The sequence below is a fragment of the Strongylocentrotus purpuratus genome, unplaced genomic scaffold (genome assembly GCF_000002235.5).
Source record: "Strongylocentrotus purpuratus isolate Spur 01 unplaced genomic scaffold, Spur_5.0 spur5_scaffold_19, whole genome shotgun sequence".
NCBI classification, from domain to species: domain Eukaryota; kingdom Metazoa; phylum Echinodermata; class Echinoidea; order Camarodonta; family Strongylocentrotidae; genus Strongylocentrotus; species Strongylocentrotus purpuratus.
The window spans coordinates 30,247,412-30,272,032 of NW_022145604.1; the positions used below are offsets into that span (position 1 = coordinate 30,247,412).

The following is a 24,621-nucleotide window of genomic DNA, read 5'->3' on the forward strand; positions in this document are numbered from 1 at the left end:
TTTTAAAAAATTAAGGAATTATTCCTAATGTCGTAGGTTTCTTTTAAGGTTATATTCATTATCCTTAATAGTCAATTTGAGTTACTTCCCTCAAACATTCTTTATTCTTGGACCCCTATCTAAACCGTATTTTGTTGCTAGAGTGTTCTTGCTTGTGCTATGGGATAATACATACAATATATTGTGAATCCCTTGCAGGTAATTATCTACCTAACCAGCAGGACTCACAAGACCACAAGGAGACTAGCCAAGGTATGATTGTAATATGGGGCAATAATTTTCTCATTTATTACTTTCGTTCGGTCAGGTCATTTTGACCCGGCATATATTCATTTAAATATATTTTTATATATACTCCTGGACTTGTTTGTCAGTATACAAATGATGCACAGGTTTGAGTGCGTCGGTAGGGATTGTGTGCACAAGGTACCTTTGAATGGTTTTAGAACAAATTCAAAGGTACCGCGTGCACACAATTCCACCGACCCACGAATTAAACCTGTGCATCATCTGTTTTATAAGATGGGGCCCCAAAAATTGTCGAAAATACAACATTTTTATATTTTACAGATTTACCGGTAATTACCAGACGCATGATTTTTCCATAGCCATGCTTTCCGGTAATTACCGGAAAGCTTGATTTTTAAATTTGCATAAGTGCAATCGATTAAAACAAATGTAGATTGACTTAGGCCTAAACCTTAACAAAATAAAGTCAGGCCTAACTGACCTTAACATGAAACCTTAACAAAAGAAAGTCATTAAATTAAGAAAAAAACTTATTTTGCAAGCTTTTTTGAGTTTTGGGGAGGTGCGGTCTAAATTAAAAGAGGTCTGGATCTTGTCCATATCAAGTACATAAATTGAGGATTTATGTGTGGTGCTTCCCGGCCCCTCTCGCTTCAGTTTCACCAACACAGCATTAAACATACATGTGCTCTCGAGAAATTGAAATTTGTTACAGATAGTTAAAGTACAGTAATCCAAAAAGTGGAGTATAATAACACATTTGATGCTTTATATGCTTGTATCATTCCAGATATCTACAGTAAGAAGATCACCGCATCACTGAATGTTCAGCGATGTCGCGAAAAGTTGGAGAATAAGTACGTAAACCAATTGTGCAAAATTCAAATGAAGCCATGGGACAAGAATTATAATGCTGAGTTCGAAGAGATGCACACGGTGGTTACAATGGTGAAGAAGGACGCTCGTGAACAAGACACGAACAAGAAGGAAATACTTCAGGGTTCTGTTACTGAAATATTTTCAACGAAAGTAAACGGAAGACTGCCAACTCGAATCCTCATTTCGGCCCCCGCTGGAAGAGGGAAGACCACAGCTGTCGCAAAGATGGCTTACGACTGGGTTCACAGAGAAAAAGGTTCAGGATTAGAAGAACTGCCACTTCTGTTTGTTGTGAAATTCCGAAGCACAAGCAAGCTTACATCGATCGGAGAAGCTATCAAGTCCCAGCTTTTGAGTGATGTTGAGGATCTTACACCAGAGGGTCTGGAGAGTTTCATTAGAGAGAATCAGGGAATTTGTCACATCATACTAGACGGACTAGATGAGTATGCCGGTATTTCCTCAGAGAGCAATATGGTCAGTGTCATCCGCTGGGAGGAATTTCCAGAGTGTCGAGTCCTTGTAACAACACGCCCTCACCTAGAGAACTTCTTCAATCAAGGTGATCTTCCCACGGTATACACAAAGATGTGGATCGAAGGATTCTCGAGAGAGAGCTCACGTGAGTACATCGACAAGTTCTTTGCTTCGACTTCGAATCCTTGTCGTGGACATGGACATGGTCTGAAGGTTTACTTTGATGAACAACCACTCATTAATGAACTTTCTAAAACACCTCTATTTTGTCTCATGGTCTGTCATTTATGGAGCGATGGGAGTTTGAACAATGAAACTGCAACTCAAACAGAATTATTAGACAGCGTGAATGTTTTTTTGATGCACCATGCCAATGCTCGATCGAAATCAAAAGGCAAAATAACGGTCGAAAAATTAGGCACAATCGTTTGCAAACTGGGTAAGGTTGCTCTGGCTGGTCTACTCGGTGATTCTAAGAAGCTAGTCTTCACGCCCCATGATTTCCGAGGAGTGTCTGCTATCCTTGATAGGGCATGTGAGCTTGGGATATTATCCAAGACGACTGATACAACAAAAAATCTCCCTAAAACTCACAAGACCACTTCCACTTCCATTGAGTTTTATCACAAACTCGCTCAGGAACACTCGGCTGGGAAACACCTTGCTGCTCAATCGAAAAAGCGGCTGTGGCCCTGGCAGACTTCTATGCTGGACAGAGTTCTGCACAAGATCAACGCAAACATCGGTGACTATGAAAATCTTATCCGATTCGCGGCTGGCACGGATAACAGCCTCTGTGCACGAATTATGGAGGCGCTCCTTTCCAACAACTTTTTAGATGAGAGCGAGCGATATCGCATTCTCCTTGACTGCTCCTCCGAGAGCAGGGGTATTGAAGGAAACGTTTCTTCGTTGGTTCAAAGATGCCTGAATGCGCAGAGTATGGTTCTCAAGTCACCGACGTTCTACACTGTCGTTGGGATTCAAAACCTTCCACATCAACTGAAACGTGAGGTATTGCTCATTTCCAAATATTATGCGTCCATTTAACAAATTGTATTTGTTTACAACATACTAATAGAAATATCAATTTGTTATGATTGTTTATATTTCATTCCTCTGGCATAACTGTAATTCAAAGGAGCTTTCTATATTTTTGTTTTTTATTCAATATTCATGTATAATTAACAGCGTCTAATCATGCTTTACAAATAAATGGACACACACACTAAATGTACAATTGACAGACTTCATTTTTTTTCCTGAACCTTATTTGAAATATGTATAATAAATCACGTTGTGTGATATAGACCTCATGATCAAGACATATGATTCATACTGGGAAAAAATCAAATAGTTATCATTTTACGTTTTGGCCACCTGTCGCCTAGATTATACTGCATTTCAGAAACAAATTTAAAAAAAAAATAATAATAATTAAAAGAAATAGGCCGTAGGGCCTACTCATATATGTATAAGGAAATGACGAGACGCCGTCAATATAAGCATGAAGCCTATGTACGCCGAAGGGTTTGTAGATTCTATTTTGAACAAATCTATTTGAAAATTACTTATTAATGTTACTAAAAAAAAGTGGGGGAGGGACCTTCCTTTACTTACCAAATATTTACAGGCAAGATCAGGCCGCAGTCTCGGGTTGCTTTAAAGGGATCCGGTAACTTTGTCTCAAATTCTGAAACAAAATTCTGGATTAAGCTCATGATGCAATGATAATTATAAACCTTTAGGTCAGTCAGGAACCCCATGAATTTTACAAGCCGATCGCCTGTCTGATTATCAAGATATTAATGATTGGAATTACAAATTTTGAAAACCGTTCGCCTGACGGTTTTCATAACACTACAGTCTATTGGGGAAAACGAGTATGGTAAAACCGGTCACTCAAAGATTTTTACTTTTTTGAGGCACTTCTTGATCATTTTGAAGCGCAATTTTTTTAGGGCTTCAATATTACATCATATCACAGACACTGATAACACGTTGGGCCGTGTATCTCATATTTAACATTGTTAAACGATCCCTTTAATAATCATTACACAATAATTAAAACAAGACAATAAATAGATATCTTCATCAAACAATGATGTTGTTATATCCGTACAATCTGTTTTTAATTCTCTCTCTCTCTCTCACTCACTCTATTTCACTCTGTTTCTTTCTTTCTTTCTCCCTCCTTTTTTTATCTCTCTCTCTCTCTCTCTCTCTCTCTATCTTAACACCAGGTTCGGACAGTAAAGTTCGAGGGGTCTTCTCTAACTACCGACGTAACGAGTGGACTATGGCCCCGCCTCGGATCATTTTCGATGCTACATACTCTCACCATCTCAGACTCCTCTCTAAGTTTTCCTTCATCTCCTCCTGAGCTTCCATCCGTCACAAAGCTATTAGCCGAGGGAGTGACGTCACAAAGCTATGAAGGTCTGCTCTCATCACTCCCTGGCTTGAGAGGAATCGATATCACTATCGATGATGCAGAGAGAGACATACCTCAGATCACGGCTGGTCTTCGTAGGACCGAAAGACAGCAGCTCACACGCGTCAACCTTACAGCACCGTCATCACTCCCACCAGAGAAGAAGAACATATCGAGAGAGACGCTGAAGGGACTAGGTCGTTTGGTCCGAGAACACACTAAGAATCTGCATATGATAGGTCTGTCCGGGATTAAGTGCTTGGACGAGGAAGGATTGGTAGAACTTGTCGAGTCGTCGACATGTTTGAATTCATTGGATATTCAGTGAGTTAGGCGTTATGTAAATATGCATATACACTGTTGGTCATAATGGTGGAATATTTATTTTTACCCCAGTTTAGGGAGGGATTTTAAAAAATTATTTATTTCTAATAGATCTAGATAATGGCATACATTCCCAGATTCTATTGAATATTAATTTGCGAGTGTTTGTTTTGCGTGACTGCTAAATCATATTTGTGTTACTGTGCTAATCAGCTAGGGAACCTACGTCCTTAAATCATAATTGACAGTAATGAGGATTAATGCCTCACAAAAGGGAATTTATATAGCTGATCGACACGATTTTTATCCTGGGGCCTCACAGTAACGAGGCCATTGCTTAGCCCCTGAATCATGACTGTACGCAGTGTTTGCTAGGGTACGCGGCCCCTTCCACAAATCCCCCAAAACGAAGAAAATGCAATAAATTGTCAAAATTCATTGCATTTCCCCCCGCCCCCAACAGGAAAAATTCCTCTGTGTGGCCATGCCTCGAACCATAATGCATGGCCCTACAGAGGAATTTTTCCTGTTGGGGGCCGGGGGAAAATGTAATGAATTTTTGACAATTTATTGCATTTTCTTCGTTTTGGGGGATTTGTGGAAGGGGCCGCGTACCCTAGCAAACACTGCGCACAGTCATTATTCAGGGGCTAAGCAATGGCCTCGTTACTGTGAGGCCACAGGATAAAAATCGTGTCGATCAGCTATATATTAGTGCCCTTTTGTGAGGCATTAATCCTCATTACTGTCAATTATGACTTAAGGACGTAGGTCCCTTAGCTGATTAGCATAGTAGCACACATATGATTAAGCAGTCACGCAAAACAAACACTCGCAAATTAATATCCAATAAAATCTGAGAATGTATGCCATTATCTAGATCTATTAGAAATAATTTATTTTTTAAAATCCTTCCCTAAACTGGGGTAAAAATAAATATTCCACCATTATGACCAACAGTGTATATGAAATTAAAGTAGACAAAATTAAACAGAAAGTCTAATTCAGAGAATGTCAGAAAGGCCAAAAATATGTGTTTTTTCATCTAATTTTATCAATAAAGATGTTAATGTCTTTGGGTGTATTACAAACTATCAAAACAACATCTCTAAGTGAATTCAATATACAGACTACTGGAAATTATAAATACATTTTCAATTCGTGGGATGAAAGGAGGTTGCATGGAGAAACTTTTTCTTAAATTCTTTTTAATTTGATTCCCTCACTGACAACGTAAACATGATTTTAGACTGTTTGTATAGGTTTTTCTTTTATTAGCATTTACTCGTAACATCTGGAATTGTTCATCGTGTCATCTTTGTTTAAAATCTTAATGATCTCTTTATAACAAAATGTAGATATATCTCACTAGGACCTCTCTGCATTTAAGTATCATATGGTACTCACAGGCCGTGTCCGATATCAATATTATGTCATGAGTCCCAGACATTTTACAAACATCTCTCCGTGGTGTCTTTTTTCGCCTTCACCTTTATTTTTTTAATACTGTAGGACCACTAATGGTGGATCTTTTCACTACGACACACAATCAGATGTCCAGGTAAGCAGATTCTTTTTAACGAAAAATATACGAAATCTAATTGTAAGGAAAGCCAATACACTATTTTCACCCGATGGGAAAACACAAAGAAAACTTATTTTCTAGCAATCAAAGTGAATATAGTTCTAACAGATACAAATGTGTGATTGGTCGACAACTCGTTAAGTGATATTGATTGCGAGGGTTGTAATTAGCATATTTGACTTCCAGTCATTTGACGGTTACATTGACCGGTCAAATAAGCGAGTTCGTAATTAGGATTTGCGCATAGGCAGATAAAGGTCATTCGTACCCAAATGAGGGAGTTTACAGATAGCACATGGTACAAATGACCCTACATATCCACAGATCTTTTACACATGGAGAAGTTCCACTTTGAGCATATTAGAATAATAACTGCCAAAGTCCTAGATGTGCTTCATGAATACCTTTTGTTTGCCCTCTTGAAAAGAATACTTCCACCTGCGTATCATAGAATGTACCGTTGGTGCATAAATAAATAATGTTACATAACTTTCATGAGCGCATATCCAGTATTCATCTATGTGGGTTTTACCTTTTTGGTACAAATGACCTTTATCTGCCCATGCGCAGATTGTATCTGTAAACTCCCTTATTGTAAAACCATTGAGACGAATACTCGGATCGTGCTCATGAAAGTTATGTAATCAGTATTCATTTATGCACCGACAGTACATTTATCTGATACACAGGTGGAAGTATTCTTCTCAAGAGGCAAACAAAAGGTATTCATGAAGCACCTCCATCACTTTGGCAGTGATTATTCTAAAATGCACAGGTGGGAAGTATCCATCGTGTCTAAGATCTGTGGATATTTTAGGGAAATGCGGTCCAGAGCTATTTACGAACTCGCTTATTGGGGTACTTCTGAGTCAAACAATATCCTAACAACCCGACATATATCCATCGCTTCCATTGATTGTCATGGCAGCGGGTGTTTGACACGAATGCTAGACGGCTCGAGAAAAAACACAAGGCCTGAAATCACAATTACCCTTAAGTCTGTTATAACGAAGTACAATCAAGGCTAAACCATTTAACAGATATCAACTGGCTGAACTGAGTACATACTTTTTTGATAGCAAGGAGGCTATATTTTCCGTCGTGATAATTTTCCCGCAGCGCTTCGCACCCTCGGTCAATATCAGTATACTATGATTATCGTCATGTGTTTCATGTCCACAGTGAAGCCAGGGGCGGATCTAGCCGGTGACAAGGGGGGGGGGGGGGTTACTAAATCTTGAGAAAAATTTAGCGCCAACTCAGCCGACCGGTGAATAAGCGGTGGGGGGAGGGATAAGAACACATTTTTTTTTATTTGGTCCAGTTTATGAAAAAGAAATAAGCGCTGACTTAGCCGGCCGGTGAATAGGCGGGGGGAGGGGGGTTGGGATTTGAGCCCATTTTTGTTTTGGTCCAGTTTTTGAGAAAATGTTTAGCTCCGACTCAGCCGGCTGGTGAATAAGTAGAGGGGGGGGGGGGGGTAAGAGCACATATCTTATTTATTTTTATTTCTTTTTTTTTATTTTTTTTTTTTGGGGGGGGGGGTCCAGTATGTGAGAACAAATTTAGAAGCGTTTCATCCAGCCAGTGAACAAGTGGGGGGAGGGGAGGGGGGGGGCTAATGGAGAGGAGAACCACAATTTTTATTGTTTTTTTGGGGGGGGACGAAAATATATGTATATTTTTTAATTGTTTTATTTATTGATATATTTTTTTTTGGGGGGTCGCTTTTGTTTGTTTTTTAAAAAATGGTTAAATTTACGTTATTATCCTATTTTTTACCTTTTTTTTGGGGGGGGGGGCTAGGGGGCCGGGCCGGAAAAATCTGCACGTAGATCCGCTACTGGGTTAAGCTTAACCTTAAAAGGGGGAATGTCTTACTGTGTACCCGGTTTCGCATAACATCATTACCGTGGCCGTAACAATCTTGTATTCCGTCCTTCAGGTAATGAAATGTCGGCTATCTACTGAAATGACTGCTAGGATTTGGTCATGTCTCAGATCCTACAGCTCGCTGAGATGTCTCACCATCTCAGACTCCTCTCTCAGTTTCCCTCCTTCTCCTCCTGAGCTTCCATCTGTCACAAAGCTATTAGTTGAGGGAGTGACGTCACAAAGTTATGAAGGTCTGCTCTCATCGCTCCCTGGCGTGAGAGAAATCGATATTACTATCGCTGATGCAGAGAGAGACATACCTCAGATCACGGCTGGTCTTCGTAGGACCGAAAGACAGCAGCTCACACGCTTCAACCTTACAGCACCGTCATCACTCCCACCAGAGAAGAAGAATATATCGAAAGAGACGCTGAAGGAACTAGGTCGTCTAATCCGAGAACACACTAAGAACCTGCATATGATAGGTCTGTCCGGGCTGAAGTGCTTGGACGAGGAAGCATTGGTAGAACTTGTCGAGTCGTCAACATGTTTGAATTCATTTGATATTCAGTGAGTTAGGCTATATGCAAATATGCATATATATATATATATATATATATATATATATATATGAAATTAAAGCGGACAAAATTAAACAGACAATCTAACTATAAACTATTAAAGGCCGAAACAAAACTTTCAAATCAATATAATGACAACAATATACAGACACCTGGAAATTACGAATACATTTTCAATTCGTTCGACGAAAGGAGGTTGCATGAAGTTTTATCTGGGGGGTAGGGAGGGAGGGGGTATCTTTACGTGTTTTTTTATACTTATATTCCTTTTAATTTTAATACCCCTACTGACAAAATTAAAAATAATGTTTTTTAGACAGTTATTACAGGTTTTTCTTTTGATTATCATTTTTCATGGTGAATCTCGTAACACCAGACATTGTTTGTCGTGTCATGTTTGTTTGAAATCTTAATGAATGATCTCTTCAAAAAAAAATTGTAGTTATCTCACTAGGACCGTGTCCGATATCAATGTTATGCCATGAATCCCACTAAAAGACATACACAAACTTATGGTGTCTTTTTTTCGCCTTCAACTTTATTTTTGAAATACTATAGGACCACTAATGGTGGATCTTTTCACTACGACACACAATCAGATGTCCAGGTAAGCAGATTCTTTTTAACGAAAACTATACGAAATCTAATAGTAAGGAAAACCAATACACAATTTTCACCTGATGGGAAAACACAAAGGAACTTATTTTCTAGCGATCAAAGCGAATATAGTTCTAACAGATAAAAATGTGTGATTGGTCGACAACTCGTTACGTGATATTGATTGCAAGGGTTGTAATTAGCATATTTGACTTCCAGTCATTTGTCGATGGTTATAATGACCAAACGGTCAAACTAACGTATTTTTGCTTCATACCTAATTAAACAAGCAACCCTACACGCACCAATCGTTTGCATTGACATATCTGCGTGTAATTTGAGGCGAAGGCTGCTGGACGGCTCGAGAAAAGCACTGTTATCATAATTACCCTTTTTAATGTCTAGAAAGCATGCGAAGGAACAAACTATTGATCACCGCCGTCATTATGGCTATGCTTATGTTCAAATGTATAAGGGGCATTGCTCCACCTCGCTTATCAATCGAAATACAAATGTATTTTGACCGCCATCGCCTTAATACAAGAAATACTAACTGTCTTAACGTAGTATTGCCTAAACTATACGTGACCTAATTCAAACAATCTTTTAAGTATGCCGGAGCGGTTAATTGGAATAAGCTTCCCAATGATATCCAAAACATTCAGTAGACAGTTTTAAATACCAATATAAAAAATCTTCCTATAATCGATAAAATGTGTTCATTGCCGTTTCTCCTTACTACTACAGCATTATATGCAATAACTATCTAAAATGATTGCCAACCCTATTATCTAGAAAATTACATATACTTACATTACGTTTTAAATTTGATATCTATCTTATATAATTGTTTGATCGAGGCCTATGCAGCTGCTAAGACATTTCGTGTTCTATTTTTATTTTTATTTTATAATTGATTATACTACATGTGTCAATAAAGTTTTGTAGATTCACCTATCCATCGATGTATTTTTCCCCAGGATGTATGCATTTTCTTTTTTCTTTCTTTTTTCGTCTGATCGTCAACGAAACGGAGTTAAGCGTTTTTTCAATTCCGTTTGTTGCTACGGCAGGCAGCCAGTGAAAACGAATTTGTTTAATCAAATTAAGAAAATACAAGCATCACTTTAAATAAACAGAACGATTATTCCTGGCTCTTTTTCCTGATTGAGTTGTCATATGAAAGAGCAGAAAATGAACTTTCTAGTAATGTGAATTTCTTCGAAATTCAGATACCGCCCGCCAAATGACATTTTGGTTCCTTTCTTCAAATTGTTTTAATCACTCATGCGTGTAATATGCATCATATGAGTTGTAACAAATGAAAGAGAAGAAGCTAAGCTTTACAAATATGCGTCATTTATTAATTATAATTGGGATTAAGTTATGATAAAACATCGATAATTCTCGGTTTCGTTTTTTCTGGGTCGCACTGTATATATATATATATATATATATTTATATGTTTTATCATACGGCAGTGCACATTGCTGCGCACGAAGGGGTTTTAAAGTGACATACTGGTTATTGAATCTACACACCTACTTGTTTAATAGCCTGTTTTTAAAAGGGGATATAACGTGGGAGTTTACCTACCTTGTTTAAATTTTAGGTGGTTTATTAATTATGAACATTGGGCAAGATTAGATGAGGCTGATGAGAATGGATGGGCTTGGTGGTGTATCCTGAATGGTAAGGGCTAGTGGAGGGGGTGGGGTTAAAAGGAGTATGAATTACCTACTTGGGGTTTTATTGTTTATGAACATAAGGCAGGATTGTTTGAGAGGGGTGAGAAGGGTTTTGGCATAGTGATGCAGCCTAGATGATAAGGGGCAAGTGGTGCGAGGGGGTGGGGGTTATGGGGATATAAAGGAGTATATATTAGGCCTACCCACCTGGTTTTCTGTGTTTGTTTTTTTAATTATGAACAGTGGGAAGGATTTTTTAGGGTGATGAGAAGGGGGTGGGCTAAGTCATGCCACCTGGTTGGTTAGGGGCTAGTGGAGGGAGAAGGGGATTCACTTGGCAGCATCCCCTTTATTAATTAAACCACCAATCCACCCTATACCCTGCCAAATCAGAAGAATTTGGTTTTGCTTTTTCGTATTTATTTACTTATTTAAATACCCACACCCGTCCCCCTCTACAGGGTAATCTGTAACCAGTGGCGTAATGAGCAAAAACGTTTGGGGGAGCTGACAAAAAAAATCCGCAGCACCCCACTCTAACAGCAGGCCCCGCTGAACGTTTCGCAAAGTGGGGTCTAGGGGCAAAGCCCCGGCAGGGGTCAGGGGTGGAGCCCCCGAAACTCAAGGGGTATAGGCATCAGTGACGGATCCAGGAATTTCTTACCGGGGGGGGGGCACAAAATGGCATGGGGTTAAATATATGTAAAATGATGAAGCGACCGAACGAGGCTTTAGCGGCGAGGGAGCGGAGCGACCAAGCGTGGGTGGGTCTTGGAGGGGGTTCTGGCCCCCTCCCAGGATAAGAAGCATTTGCAATTTTAGAACCAAATTAGTCGCATTTTCAGGCACTTCCTGGAGTAATATGATGTAAAAATAATTGCTTTCTCCTACCCCTTCCAAGAGTAGGGATCTTTTGCAATTTGAGAACCACATTTGGAGCATTATTTTCCACCGGCACTTCCTGGAAAAAAACGAGGCCTTCTGATTGGTTAAAAGTAAGAGAAAAGTGATCTGTCACGTCTTGAGACGTTGTATATGCTTTGATGCTGCACAATGCACAAAGACAGTGGTCCGGTACTTCATCAGTAGTACTTGCAAAATGTTTCTCGAGTGTATAAACTTTGTCGTTATCAGGGGCGTCGCTAGATCTTTGTCAGTGGGGGAGTGGGGAGGGTGTAGAGGCCACCGATTACCGACAAAACGAGCAACCAATTACCGACAAATATATTAATGCCAATGTCCAAATGTCTACAAATTTAACCCTATAATCCCAGGGCCAGGAACTAAGTTATTTTTCAGTCTCCCCCCTCCCGCGCGAAGCACGGAAACTTTGACACTTCATTAAATTATTAGAGAAAGAAAACGATCAGTGGTACCATTCTCGACTCTCAATTCTTGTTTGGATCCAGTTCTCCCCCCCCCCCTTCCTCCCGCGCGAAGCGCGGCAGTTTTTTACGTTTTAATGAATTATTACTCTTAATCCTTGTCTGAATTCATTTTCGCCCATCCCGCGCGAAGCGAGACAGCTTTGACGATTCATTAAATTATTACTCTTAGTCCTTGTCTGAATTCATTTTCGTCCATCCCGCGCGAAGCGCGGAAGCTTTCACGTTTCATTACATAATTGGAGAAAGCATACGATTCGTTGTATCGTGTTCTTGTTTGAATTCAGTTTTCCCCCTCCCGCGCGACACGCGGAAGCTTTGACACTTCATTAAATTATTAGAGAAAGAAGACGATTCATTGTACCGGTTTCGACTCTTAATCCTTGTCTGATTTAATTTTCACCCATCTCGCGCGAAGCGCGGAAGCTTTAACGTTTCAATAAATTATTACTCCTAATCCTTGTCTGAATTCATTTTCGCCCATCCCGCACGAAGCGCGGAAGCTTTCACGTTTCATTAAAATATTAGAGAAAGAAGACGAAGCGTTGTATCGTGTTCTTGTCTGAATTCAGTTCCCCCCCCCCCTCCCGAGCAAAGCGCGGAAGCTTTGACACTTAAATTATTAGAGAAAGAAGACGATTCATTGTACCGGTTCCGACTCTTAATCCATGTCTGATTTAATTTTTGCCCATCTCGCGCGAATCGCGGGAGCTTTAACGTTTCAATAAATTATTACTCTTAATCCTTGTCTGAATTCATATTCGCCCATCCCGCACGAAGCGCGGAAGCTTTCACGTTTCATTAAATTATCAGAGAAAGAAGACGATTCGGTGTATCGTGTTCTTGTCTGAATTCAGTCCCCCCCCCCTCCCGAGCAAAGCGCGGAAGCTTTGACACTTCATTAAATTATTAAAGAAGGAAGACGATTCGTTGTTCCGTTCTCGCCTCTTAATCCTAGTCTGAATTCAGTTGCCCCCCCCCCTTCCGAAGCGCGGAAGCTTTGCCGTTTCATTAAATGATTAGAGAAAGAAGACGATTCGTTGTACCGTTCACTACTCTTAATCTTGTCTGAATTCAATTTCCCCACTGGGCCCCTTAACGGTACATATGCAGTGTTACATGATGTAAGTATTGAACGCCCGGCAGTGCTTGTCACAGTTGCTTCTGGAAAGGATTTTTTTTTTACTAGTGTTACTGTTAGTGGCAACGGCCCTTAGTGACTATAAAAAAAAACATATGCTCTTCCTGGCCATTTGGGAATGTGTCAGTTTGCAACATAAATGGTGAAACGCGCATTTTGTTGAAAATCGTGTGATATCACGAACATTTATACACCATTTGTATATGGAATTGAAAATAAGTCATGGTTCATTTTTATTGGGGGGGGGGGGGGCTGGCGCCCCCCCCCCCCACTTTTTCGCCAGTGTCTGTAACGGATCATGCCCAAAGGGCTCTCATCCAGGGGCTGTTTTTGTAATAGAAGTAGTGGATGTTCGCAGTATAAGAGAATCAAATAGTGTTTACCTTATAGGGATAGTTGAGTTTTTTTTTCAGAGGGCGCTACACAAAATAATTTTGTTGTGAGATAATGAAAAACTGAGTTATTCCATATTTAATAGGTTTACTTTGATATTGGACACCATTGACCAAAGCATACTGATACCTATTACTAAAATAACTTTTAAACCAACCTAAAGCTAGCCCTCTTACTCCATATACATTTAGTTTACGCATGAGTATGTTGTGGTTAATGGTGTCAAAAGCTTTTGACAGATCCATAAATAATCCAATACAGTAATTGCCTTCGTCAATTTTGTTGTGATATAAAATTTAATACACACATAGAAGTTGAACAATTTTCACGGAAACCATTTTTCAGGTATGAGGATTTCATTGGTAGGTCAGGTAAAGATATGTATGCACACTTCAACGAAATCAAAGAAAGGTTTTCTTTTTCGTTTTAAAAAAAAATCGTCAAGGGTAACCCTTTGACGTTTTAAGGCGTAAACGGTGACCTTCACGGTTTTGCTCCTAATTTGAAGGAAAGTTTGCAGTTGGTCTCACAAACACATAACCAGGGTTATTAAGATCAAGATAATTAGGTTTGTAAGATATAAGTCTTCAAAGACTTGTTAAGGGCTCCCTACCCCCCCCCCCCCCCCTTAACAGTATTGTATTTATATTCCCCCATTTCTCCGGAAGCAAAATGATGTCTATAATTCACCTGAGATTTATTTATATATTTATTAATTTCTGATATTTAGACAGGGTGACTCATTATCAACAATAACGGTGGTCTTCCCTGAAGCCCTGTTAAACATAATGAGGTACACTATAGTTTAACAAATATATATATGATAATAATATTATTAACAACAAAATCTTGAACATAAATTCACAACAGCAATAAACCAAATTAAGAATAAGAATAAGGAAGTATAAACATATATACAAAGTATTTGGTATCCTCGTAATAAAAGAATAGTTTGTTTTTGTTGTTTTTTGCTTTGCTTTTTCGTTCAAGAAAACGTTGTTGCATAATTATAATATTTTAATTAAAAATTATAGCTTAGACAGTAATTAGTTTTTAATCTGATGAAAAGTAATAATTAGCATATTTCGGTAATTATTAGACCTTGAAAAAAGGCAACATATACTTTGAGAGTTCAATTGTTATATACATATTTACAACAACAAAATATATTACAGGATAGTAAATTACTGGATAATATGAAAAGTTAATGCATGTAATCTAGTATATAACAATTGAATGTGCACTCTAAATAACATTAACAATACAAATGTATTTATAACTGATAATAAATTATATGAAAACATTCTTTAAGTTTGAAAAGCATTATATCGTCCTACATTCAGTGCTAAGAAAACGGACACTAAACTTAATTCCTCTCATCACTTATCTTTCTGGGAATCGATAAATGCAAGATTGTTTGAACATGTATTTAAAGGTGTTCACAGAGCTTGCCATTCTCAATGATCTGTCCAACCGATTCCGTGCTATAATTGAAGAAACGAGGGGTCTATGTTAAAAGAATTCTGTTTTATACTTTGGCACAGAAAGTAAACCTTCAACTGCCTTTCTCGTATTATGCTGATGAATGTCACTTACTTGAATTAAACTTTCTTATAGGATGGCGCCAAATGATGAGGGCATTTGTACATCATACTAACACGCTGAAATTCAAATTTTTTCTCAATTGGCATCCATTTAAGATTGCTAATGGAGTCTCATAACTTTTGTTTGAAATTATTCTAGCAGCTCGTTTTTTAATTTTCTTGAGTTTATCCGTTCGTTCCTGATACCGATTTGACCACACATAGGAACAATAATCAAAGTGAGGCAATACGAGTGCATTATCCAGCAACTTTAAAGATGTTATTGGTAAATAGTCCTTAGCTCGTTTTAATACCCTGATATTTCTTTGCGTTACTTTTGGTACTTTGTCAACCAATTCAATTCTTCATCAATTAATATACCAAGACATTTGACGACGTTAATTCTTTTCAATGCCTTTCCATTTATAGAAACGTTGAAGGTTGTTATTTTATTCAAATTTGCACGCGAAGCTATGACCATGACGCAAGTTTTTTTCTGTGTTTAGTACAAGGCGGTTTTGAATAATCCATACTATTAATTCTCGCAATGCGAAAGAAAGGTTTTGTTCAAGCTCAGCTTCGCTACTTCCACTTACGGTTAAAGTGGTATCGTCTGCATACATATCCACATTACCACCAGATATACTATTTGGTAAACGATTCATATAGATGGAAAATAATAAAGGACCCAATATAGACCCCTGTTGTACGCCCATCAATACTGTTAATTGGTTAGATTTAGCACTTTCAAAGTGTTTACGACCGGTTAAATATTAGATCTAAACCATTTTACATATTCATGAGATCATCCAGTGGCAGTTAATTTTGTTCATAAAAGATTGTGATCAACGGTGGCAAATTCCTTACAAAGGTCGATAAATGCGACACCAGAGATCTTTCTGTTTTCAATGTTCCATGATAAATTATTTACAAATTTCATGAGAGCTGTTGTTGTTAAATGCTTTGCTCGAAACCCAGACTGATTAGAGTTCAAGATATTATTATCCTCAATAAACTCAGAAAGTTGATGATGTACAGCCCTCTCTATGATTTTGCTAACAACAGACAAAATGGAAATTGGGCGATAATTGCTTGGATTAGACATATCACCAGCTTTAAAAATAGGAATAACTCGAGCAGCTTTCCAGCCATTGGGTACACATCCCGTGGTCAAAGACTCGTTTATGATATCGGTTAACGATTCTGCTATCACATATTTCGTCATTTTTAGAAGATGACAAGAAATCTGGTCATCGCCAGTGGCTTTATCTTTGCACATGCGATCAATTTCCTTAATGACAAAGTCCTCAGACACATCGTCCAAATCAAATTTTGCTATTGGATTAACGGGAATATCATTACCAATCGGAGATTCAGTTTTAGTACTTTTCAGGTCTTTCGTTATATTTAAAGAACAGGTAGTAAACAAAGTTATTGAATTCATTAGCTATGGTAGGTGGATGTGATATACGAAAAACCATCAATTTCCTAACTATGCGGAGAGATCTTGTTGGACCTAAGAATTACATGTTTTAGACATTTCCATATGCTCCGAGAATTTCCACGATTTTCATTAATAAAGTTACAGTGATACTCTTTCTTCCCTTTTCTAATAAGATGTATAGCTTAGATTTTAAGGGTTCTGTATTAAACTATTCCACAACTCATCGCCTTTTGTAAGTATAGCAGCTCTGTGAAAAAAAGTCAAGCTGTTTCATTAAAGGAACAAAATCGTCCGTTATCCATGGACAAGCATTTTTACGAACTCGTTTGTGGCACATCGGAATATGCTTGATTACGACTGAGAAGAATAGGTGTTCCCAGGTTTCCCAGGCAAGATCAACATTTCTAATATCTTTGAAAAGATGCCATGGCATAGTTTTTAAATCATTAAGAAAACTCTTTTGATCAAACTTTTTGAATGAACGAAATTCTATGAGGTGGAATGTGGAGAGTGGAAGGCACAGTCCAATGGGCATGAACAATAACTGTTATATACCTCACTTAAGAAATCCAGCCATCTGATTGGTCGAAATTGCATTCATAAACTTTAGCTATTCCTGTAAAATTCCCGGTAAAATTCCAAACCCATGTAATAGTTCTAAAAAGTAGTTCTAAAATCCCAGTAACCATGGTTACCAGGGAAATAGTTCAGTCTTGGTGAAATACCCATAGGTTGACATGTTAAAAAATGGTCTGAGCGATCGAGGATACCGTACGTGTGCGATGAATTGGTCGGTAATTTCAATACAATTGAATCTCGATCTATCTTACCGACAATTTTATCTTGCATTGTTGACATGAAGACGAAAATAAACTTCCAAAAACAACATCTGCCGATAGATCTTGATCTAAGTTCGTGCCAATGCATTGCAAAAGTAAAAGAAGGGCCCGTTTAATGGAGCTGCCGCGAAGTTTCCAGCACGCGAAGCCGTTTTCAATCCATTTTAATCTATATATCAGAGAAAACTGCGAGCATTTAATTAACAGTGCGCGATGGCCGAGCGGTCTCAGGCGGTGATTTTACTCACATCATCGTTGGTGCGCAAGAGATCGTATCCCATCTTCGTCAAAAGTTTTTTTATTTTTTATTTTTTATTTTTTAGTCTACTCTCAAAGATACACTCATAAAAAACAACCGTGCAGATAAACTAGATAAAGGCCAAGGTGGTGTCATAAGTTGACTCTTTTTTTCGGCATATAACAGTATTAATGACTGCTTTAATATTCGAGAAATAGTTTTCTCAAAGCAGTCATTAATACTATACTATTACATATGCGTATAGACATGCAAGAAGCAGAGGAGCAGTAGCTTGCTGAAGTGTACGTGGCACCATAACAATAGCGTGCATGCATCCTTATGGCAGGCTATGAGTTAACCATCGATCCATCCTCTAATAGCATTTCCTTTTTCTATTGATTTACTCATTCAAATCCCCCCCCCCCCCCCTACAGCGTAAGTCTGAAACGAACTACTTCCGAATCGCTTTCACCCAGGAACTGTTACGGTAGAAGTTGTTACAATGGATCTTCGTAGAACATGCCATGTCTGGAAAAGCAAAGTTTTGAGCTTTATCGTATAGGATGGTAGGTCAGGTAAAAAAACGTCTGCAAAATTCAACGAAATCAGAGAAAGTTCTGCACTGTAACGAGAGTTACCGTGGAATTGCCCCTTTATCAGTATTATGATATAATAAATAGCTCCAACTATTATGGTTTATAGTACAGTTTGTGCCTACCGTCTACCGCTAGCCCTATCCATCCATGCTGCATCGTCGTTTTAAGGTGTTTTTTTAATAAATATTATTGATTATAAACTTTGGGTAGGGTTGTTTTAGGGTGATAGGTTTGGGCATTCAAAGCAAGTAGGTAATTTCCTTTTTATCCCCTTAACCAGGCGTGCCGGAAGCAGTTTGGGATGGGAGGGGGGCAAACATTCAGGGGGCTCACCTTCCAGGGGCAGTGGCGTATTACACTGTCGCTCATATAGTTGGAATATTTTAGTTTTACTCCAATTTATGAAGTTATTTTAAAAATAATTTAAAAATAATAGATCTAGATAGTAGTATATATTCTCAGATTTTATTGAATAATAATGTGACAATGTGTGTTTTGCGTGACTGCTAAAGCATGTGTATGCTACTATGCTTATCAACTAGGGGCAGTTTCCATAAATTTAAAAAAAAAAAAAAAAAATGTAATAAATTATCAATAATTTATTGCATTTTACCCCGGTTCCCAACATAAACAAAATCCTCTGTGTGCCCTTGCCTTGAGCCATAATGCATGAGGTCCAGAGGATTTGTTTATGTTTGGGACCGGGGTAAAATGCAATATATTGAAAATTTATTGTATTTTCTGTTTTTCATTTTATATACGTAAAACTGCCCCCTACCCTAGCCCCCGCTGCGTACATTCATGGTTAATTGACAAAGCAATGGCCTCGTAACTGTGAGACCCCAGGGTCAAAACCGTGTCGATGTGCTATATTAATGCCGTTTTGTGGGGCATTAATCCTCAATACTGTCATTTATGACTTAAGGGCGTAGGTCTATAGTTGATACGCATAATCACATACACATGCTTTAGCAGTCACGCAAAACACACATTGGCAAATTATTATTTAATAAAATCTGAGATTGTATACTATTATCTAGACCTATTATTTTTAAAATACTGGCACTGGCAGGTCACTAATTGGCGGGGGTCCAGGGGGAGCCCGTGGAAGCTCAGGGGTTTGTTGTGCTCCAGGGGGGCAGAGTCCCCGGAAGCTTAGAGGTTTTTAGGTTTTTAATTAAGGTCAGATAAGCTTCCAAGGGCCCGCCATGGGGCTTTAGGTGGGGTTCAGGGGGCAGATCCCCCGGAAGCTCAGAGGTTTTAGGTATTTAATTCAGGTCAGATAAGCTTCCAGGAGCCCTCTTTAGGGCCCTTGTTGGGGTCCAGGGTGTAGAGCCCCTGAAACTCATGGATTTTAGGCATTTAATCACGGTCAGACGAGCCTCCAGGGGCCCGCCTTAGGGCCCTTGGTGGGGTCCAGGGGGCGGAGCCTCGTAAATTTATGAGTTTTAGGCATTTACTATAGGCAAACATTTTGCCGAGGTAAGCAAAAACATGAACATTCATAAAACACCATGGACTATTTGATTATTAACAGAGGGGTGCAATTGTGCACCACATCAAACTCCCCTACTTTCAGTCAAGTATTTCATTGTATTATGTAGTTTGGTAGGTTTATTTTACTAACTGTTTAATTATCAGATATCAATGATAGTTTAAAGATATGGAAAAGGTTCTTGTATGTTATATTTAGCAAAGCAATCTCACAAACGAAATCACTATCAAGTGTCGTCTGATCCGCCGATTGCCGTATGCTATATACGTTCTATAGACGGCGAACTAGCTACGTTTGTGCTGGTGAGAATGAGACAACCGGAGCAATATGGTACGATTTACCCAAAAATACCGGGAAATCATGTCATTTCAGCAACATTTATAAATCACTGGTATCAAATTAGAAATACCACCATCAGTACGTCAGTGTTCAGGGGCGCTCTTACATGTTACATGCAGGCCCCGCCGAACGTTTTCCAAAGTCGGAGTGGGGGGGGGGGGCTAACGTATTTGTGATCAGATAGAGCAAAGCAAGTGGGCGTAAATTAGCATGGGGTCCAGGGGCGGAGCCCCATGAAGCTCAGATTTTTAAGGCATTTAATAAGAGTCAGATGAGCATATTTTGATACCTTATTTGTGACACTTGCATGCAGGTCACTAATCGGAGTGGGGTCCAGGGGGCGAAGCCCCCAGAAGCTCAGCGATTTAAGGCATTAAATTACGATATGATGAGCATCCAGGTGCCGCCTTAGGGCCCTTGGTGGCGTCTAGGGGCGGAGCCCCCGGAAGCCCTGGGTTTTAGGCTTTTGAATATGGTCAGATGAGCATCCAGTGGCCCGCTTAAGGCCCTGGTGGGGTCCAGGGGGAGCCCCCGAATCTCAAGTGTTTTACGCATTTAATTATGGTCAGCTGAGCAACTAGGGGCCCGCCTTAGGGCCCTTGATGGGGTACAGGGGGCAGAGCCCCTGGATGCTAGCTCAGGGAAAATCATGCCATTTCAGCAACATTTGTAAATTAGTCACTGGTATCGAATTAAAAATAAAACACGTTTGAATTTTATCGGGAGGGGGGGGGGGGACTCCCCCAAGCCCGAGTGAGTGAGCATAGTGAATGAGAGGGGTGAAGGTGACGAAAGTGACTACCCCCTCACAGGTTTTGAAGTTTTGTTGTATTACAAAATTCCTTAGCAAAATTATAGTATGAAACAAACAATGTACTTTTTCATACTTCACTTTTCTACAATATTTACTCGTACATTTTGAAGGATATTATGCGAGGGAGCATAGCTCCCGAGCCAGAATTTTTGGCATTTTTATTTGTCTAAACGCTGCACTCTTAAACCATCCAAAGCCTAATAGTGTGTTGCAGTCTTTAGTCAGTATTTGCTGTACATTATTTGGTTGCCCTTTTTAAATTTTCCGGGGGGGAAGATCCCCCCTACAAAAATCAAGGGGGAAGTGTCCCCCCCCCGTCCCCCCCCCCCCGGATCGCCGCCCCTGTCAGGGGCTCATGTCTTCTCACCTCTATAATATAAAACACACACGCTCTCCCATCCTCTCACAATATTTCTACGATATGCGCGTATCGCTATTATAAAAACCTCCATTGATAAATATAATTAGGGCATGCGGAATGTAGAGGAAATTAAAATCCTGTTAACTTTCCTTTTTTTTAATGGAATATAATTTGATTGTGATTTAATTCAGGTTTTATTAAAATACAAACCATCTTTACTCCTTCACTGCTTTTTTTTTAGGGGGGTCTTTTTTTTGCCCCCCCCCCCCCCCCCCCCCACTTCCGGCGCATATGCTCTTAATCACCCCCTCCACTAGCCCCATACCATCCAGGCTACATCACCGAGCCCAACCACTTCTCATCACCCTCAATCTGGCTCAATGTTCATAATTAATAAAAACCCTCTGGACGGCCATGCATTATGGCTCAAGGCATGGGCAAACAGAAGATTTTTTTTATGTTGGGAACCGGGGAAAAATGCAATAAATTATTGAAAATTTATTGCATTTTCTGTTTGTTTTTTTTAATTTATGGAAACTGCCCCCTACCCTAGCCCCCGCTGCGTACAGTCATGGTTCAGTGACAAAGCAATGGCCTCGTAACTGTGAGGCCCCACGATCAAAACCGTGTCGATGTGCTATATTAGTGCCCATTTGTGGGGCATTAATCCTCATTACGGTTATTTATGACTTGGGGCATAGGTCCCCTAGTTGATAAGCATAGTAGCATACACATGCTTTAGCAGTCACGCAAAACACACATTGGCAAATTATTATTCAATAAAATCTGAGAATGTATACTATTATCTAGATCTATTATTTTTAAATTATTTTTTAAATAATTCCATAAATTGGGATAAAAAAAATATTCCACCTTTATGAGCGACAGTGTATATAAAATATACATGTAGAGGTATTGACTGAAGTTAGGATTTTGACAGAACCAAAAATGATAAAACACTAAAATACAGAATAGGGCGTTTTAACGCTGTAATTTAGGGCGTTACCACGCCGTAAAGAAAGAAAAAAAATGCGGAGATTAGCCATCGTAGAATATATAATTTTTGATTGCAAGGGCTTTATATTTTCGGCCATGATAATTTACCCGCGGCCGCGCTTCCCGCACTACCAGCCAATATCAGTGTACTATGAAAATCATCGTTTATGTGTAATATCATGTCCACAGTGAAGCTTAACTTTGAGTTAAAGGGGGTGGGGGTCTCATTATGTCCCCTGTTTCGCATAACAGCGTGGTGCATCAATCTAGTTTCTCTGTATTTCGTTATCCATCCTTTAGGTAATGAAATGTCAGCTATCTACTGAAATAACTACCAGGATGTGGTCCTGTCTCAGATCCTTCACCTCACTGAGACATCTCACTATCTCAGACTCCTCTCTCAGTTTCCCTCCTTTTCCTCCTGAGCTTCCATCCGTCACAAAACTCTCAGTTGTGAGAGTGACGTTACAAAGCTATGAAGTTCTGCTCTCATCGCTCCCTGGCTTGATAGAAATCGATATTACTATCGATGATGCAGAGAGAGACATACCTCAGATCACGGCTGGTCTTCGTAGGACCGAAAGACAGCAGCTCACACACATCAACCTTACAGCACCGTCATCACTCCCACCAGAGAAGAAAAATGTATCGAGAGAGACGCTGAAAGGGCTGGGTCTTCTAATTCATGAACACACTAAGAACCTGCAGCAGATAGATATATCAGGAGTGAAGTGCGCAGACGAGGAAGACTTGGTTTACCTCATCGAGTGCTCCAGACATATGAAGACGATGTCACATTTATGGTAGGTTCTTGTTCTAATATTTTATAAAATAGATTAAAATCCTATGAGATGATTCTATTCTATCCAAAATGGCCCCTTCCCCACCCCCCCCCCCCCCCGCGTTGCTTTTTCTCGTTAAACAAATTAACTTAGGTCTACAAAATCAATTTGTTTATCAAAGTGAAAATCTGACAAATAAATCCCGACAAATGAATCTAAAGTTATAATATTTTACGCATTCTCTGTCTGTTTCTCTTTCTTTTTTTCCCTTCTCTCTTTTAACATATCCGGAAACCTACCCCCTGGCCTGGATATCCACCCCCGGATAACCACCCCAGTCAACTGCCCCGTAGGGCAACTACCCCCTGGGACAACTACCCCATCCAGGATGACTATCTCCCGGGACAACTACCTCCCGGACAACTACCCCCAGACAACTATCCCCTAGGACAACACCCCCTAGGGCAACCACCTCCGGACAACTACCCCAGACGACTACCCCATAGGAAAACTACCCCCAGGGGAAGTTGTCCTAGAGGATGATTGTCGTAGGGGGTAGTTGTCTGGGGTAGTTGTCCGGGTGATAGTTGTCCGGGGGTAGTTGTCGTAGGGGTTAGTTGTCCGGGGTAGCTGTCCTTGGGGTAGTTGACCCAGGGGCTAGTTGTTCTAGGGGTTAGTTGTCCCATAGGGTAGTTTACTGGGGGTATTTGGCCGGGGGTAGTTGTCCCAGGGGGTAGTCGTCCTAGAAGGTGGTTTCCCTAGGGGGGTAGTTGTTCTAGGGGGTAGTTGACTCGGGTGGTTATCCGGGGTTGGATGTCCAGGGGGTAGGTGTCCTAGAACCCTATTGTATGTCTGTCTCTCTACTACTACTCTCTACTATATCATTTTCCCCTTTCTTTATTTATGCTCCCCTCCCCTCCCTCTCTCTCTGTCTCTCTCTCTGTCTTTGTCTGTTGCTCTCTCTCTCTCTCTCTCTCTCTGACTCTCTCTCTCTTTCTCTCTCTCTTTTTCTCTCAACTTATTTTTCTTTACTCTTACTCTCAACGCACCTCACTTCCATCTCTTTGTTTTCTAAACATAGGTTCGACGTCTGTGGGAGTACAACGCGCGGTAGACTGGAGAATCATCTGTCGAATCTTTCAACATTAGCCGGCACCCTCGAAGTGCGGGTCACTGCTGTACGTTATTATTATTGTTCCATGTTGGGTCAGTGTTCGTATATTCCATGGCCAGTATTCTGAAGTCTTGTCTAACTCCTGTTTAACTAAACAGACGTGACTAAGTTAGACACGATTTCAGAATACGGCCCCATGTGTATAACGACTATAATAATGCTAACCTTCTTCTGATTATAGTTTAATAATTTGTTTATCGTTCCATAATATAGGCAAATTTCTTTCTCAATGTCTCGTTGGTCCGTACTTCTTCTGCTCCAGATTTCCAAATCCAAATCGCTCTCTTACCTTCATTATAATCTTTTGTCCTATCTTCCTTTGCTTTCTAATTAATATCATTGTCTACAACAA

General features: G+C 39.7%; 1 protein-coding gene across 1 annotated transcript; it reads left to right on the plus strand.

Moving 5' to 3' along the window:
- The first annotated feature begins 610 nt into the window (after positions 1–610).
- Positions 611–23,120, plus strand: LOC115925873. The gene is made up of 7 exons (XM_030989912.1): positions 611–620; positions 1,040–2,619; positions 3,849–4,363; positions 5,876–5,924; positions 8,020–8,393; positions 8,963–9,011; positions 22,740–23,120. The coding sequence occupies exons 1-7, from the start codon at positions 611–613 to the stop codon at positions 23,118–23,120; spliced, it is 2,958 nt and encodes a 985-aa protein (XP_030845772.1).
- The last annotated feature ends 1,501 nt before the right edge of the window (positions 23,121–24,621 follow it).

Bases quoted from the DNA above. Each gene is read 5' to 3' on its own strand.
- LOC115925873 (XM_030989912.1), top strand. The intron at 2,620-3,848 runs GTATTGCTCATT...TCTTAACACCAG, and splicing joins CACATCAACTGAAACGTGAG to GTTCGGACAGTAAAGTTCGA. The intron at 9,012-22,739 runs GTAAGCAGATTC...TTTCCTCCTGAG, and splicing joins ACACACAATCAGATGTCCAG to CTTCCATCCGTCACAAAACT.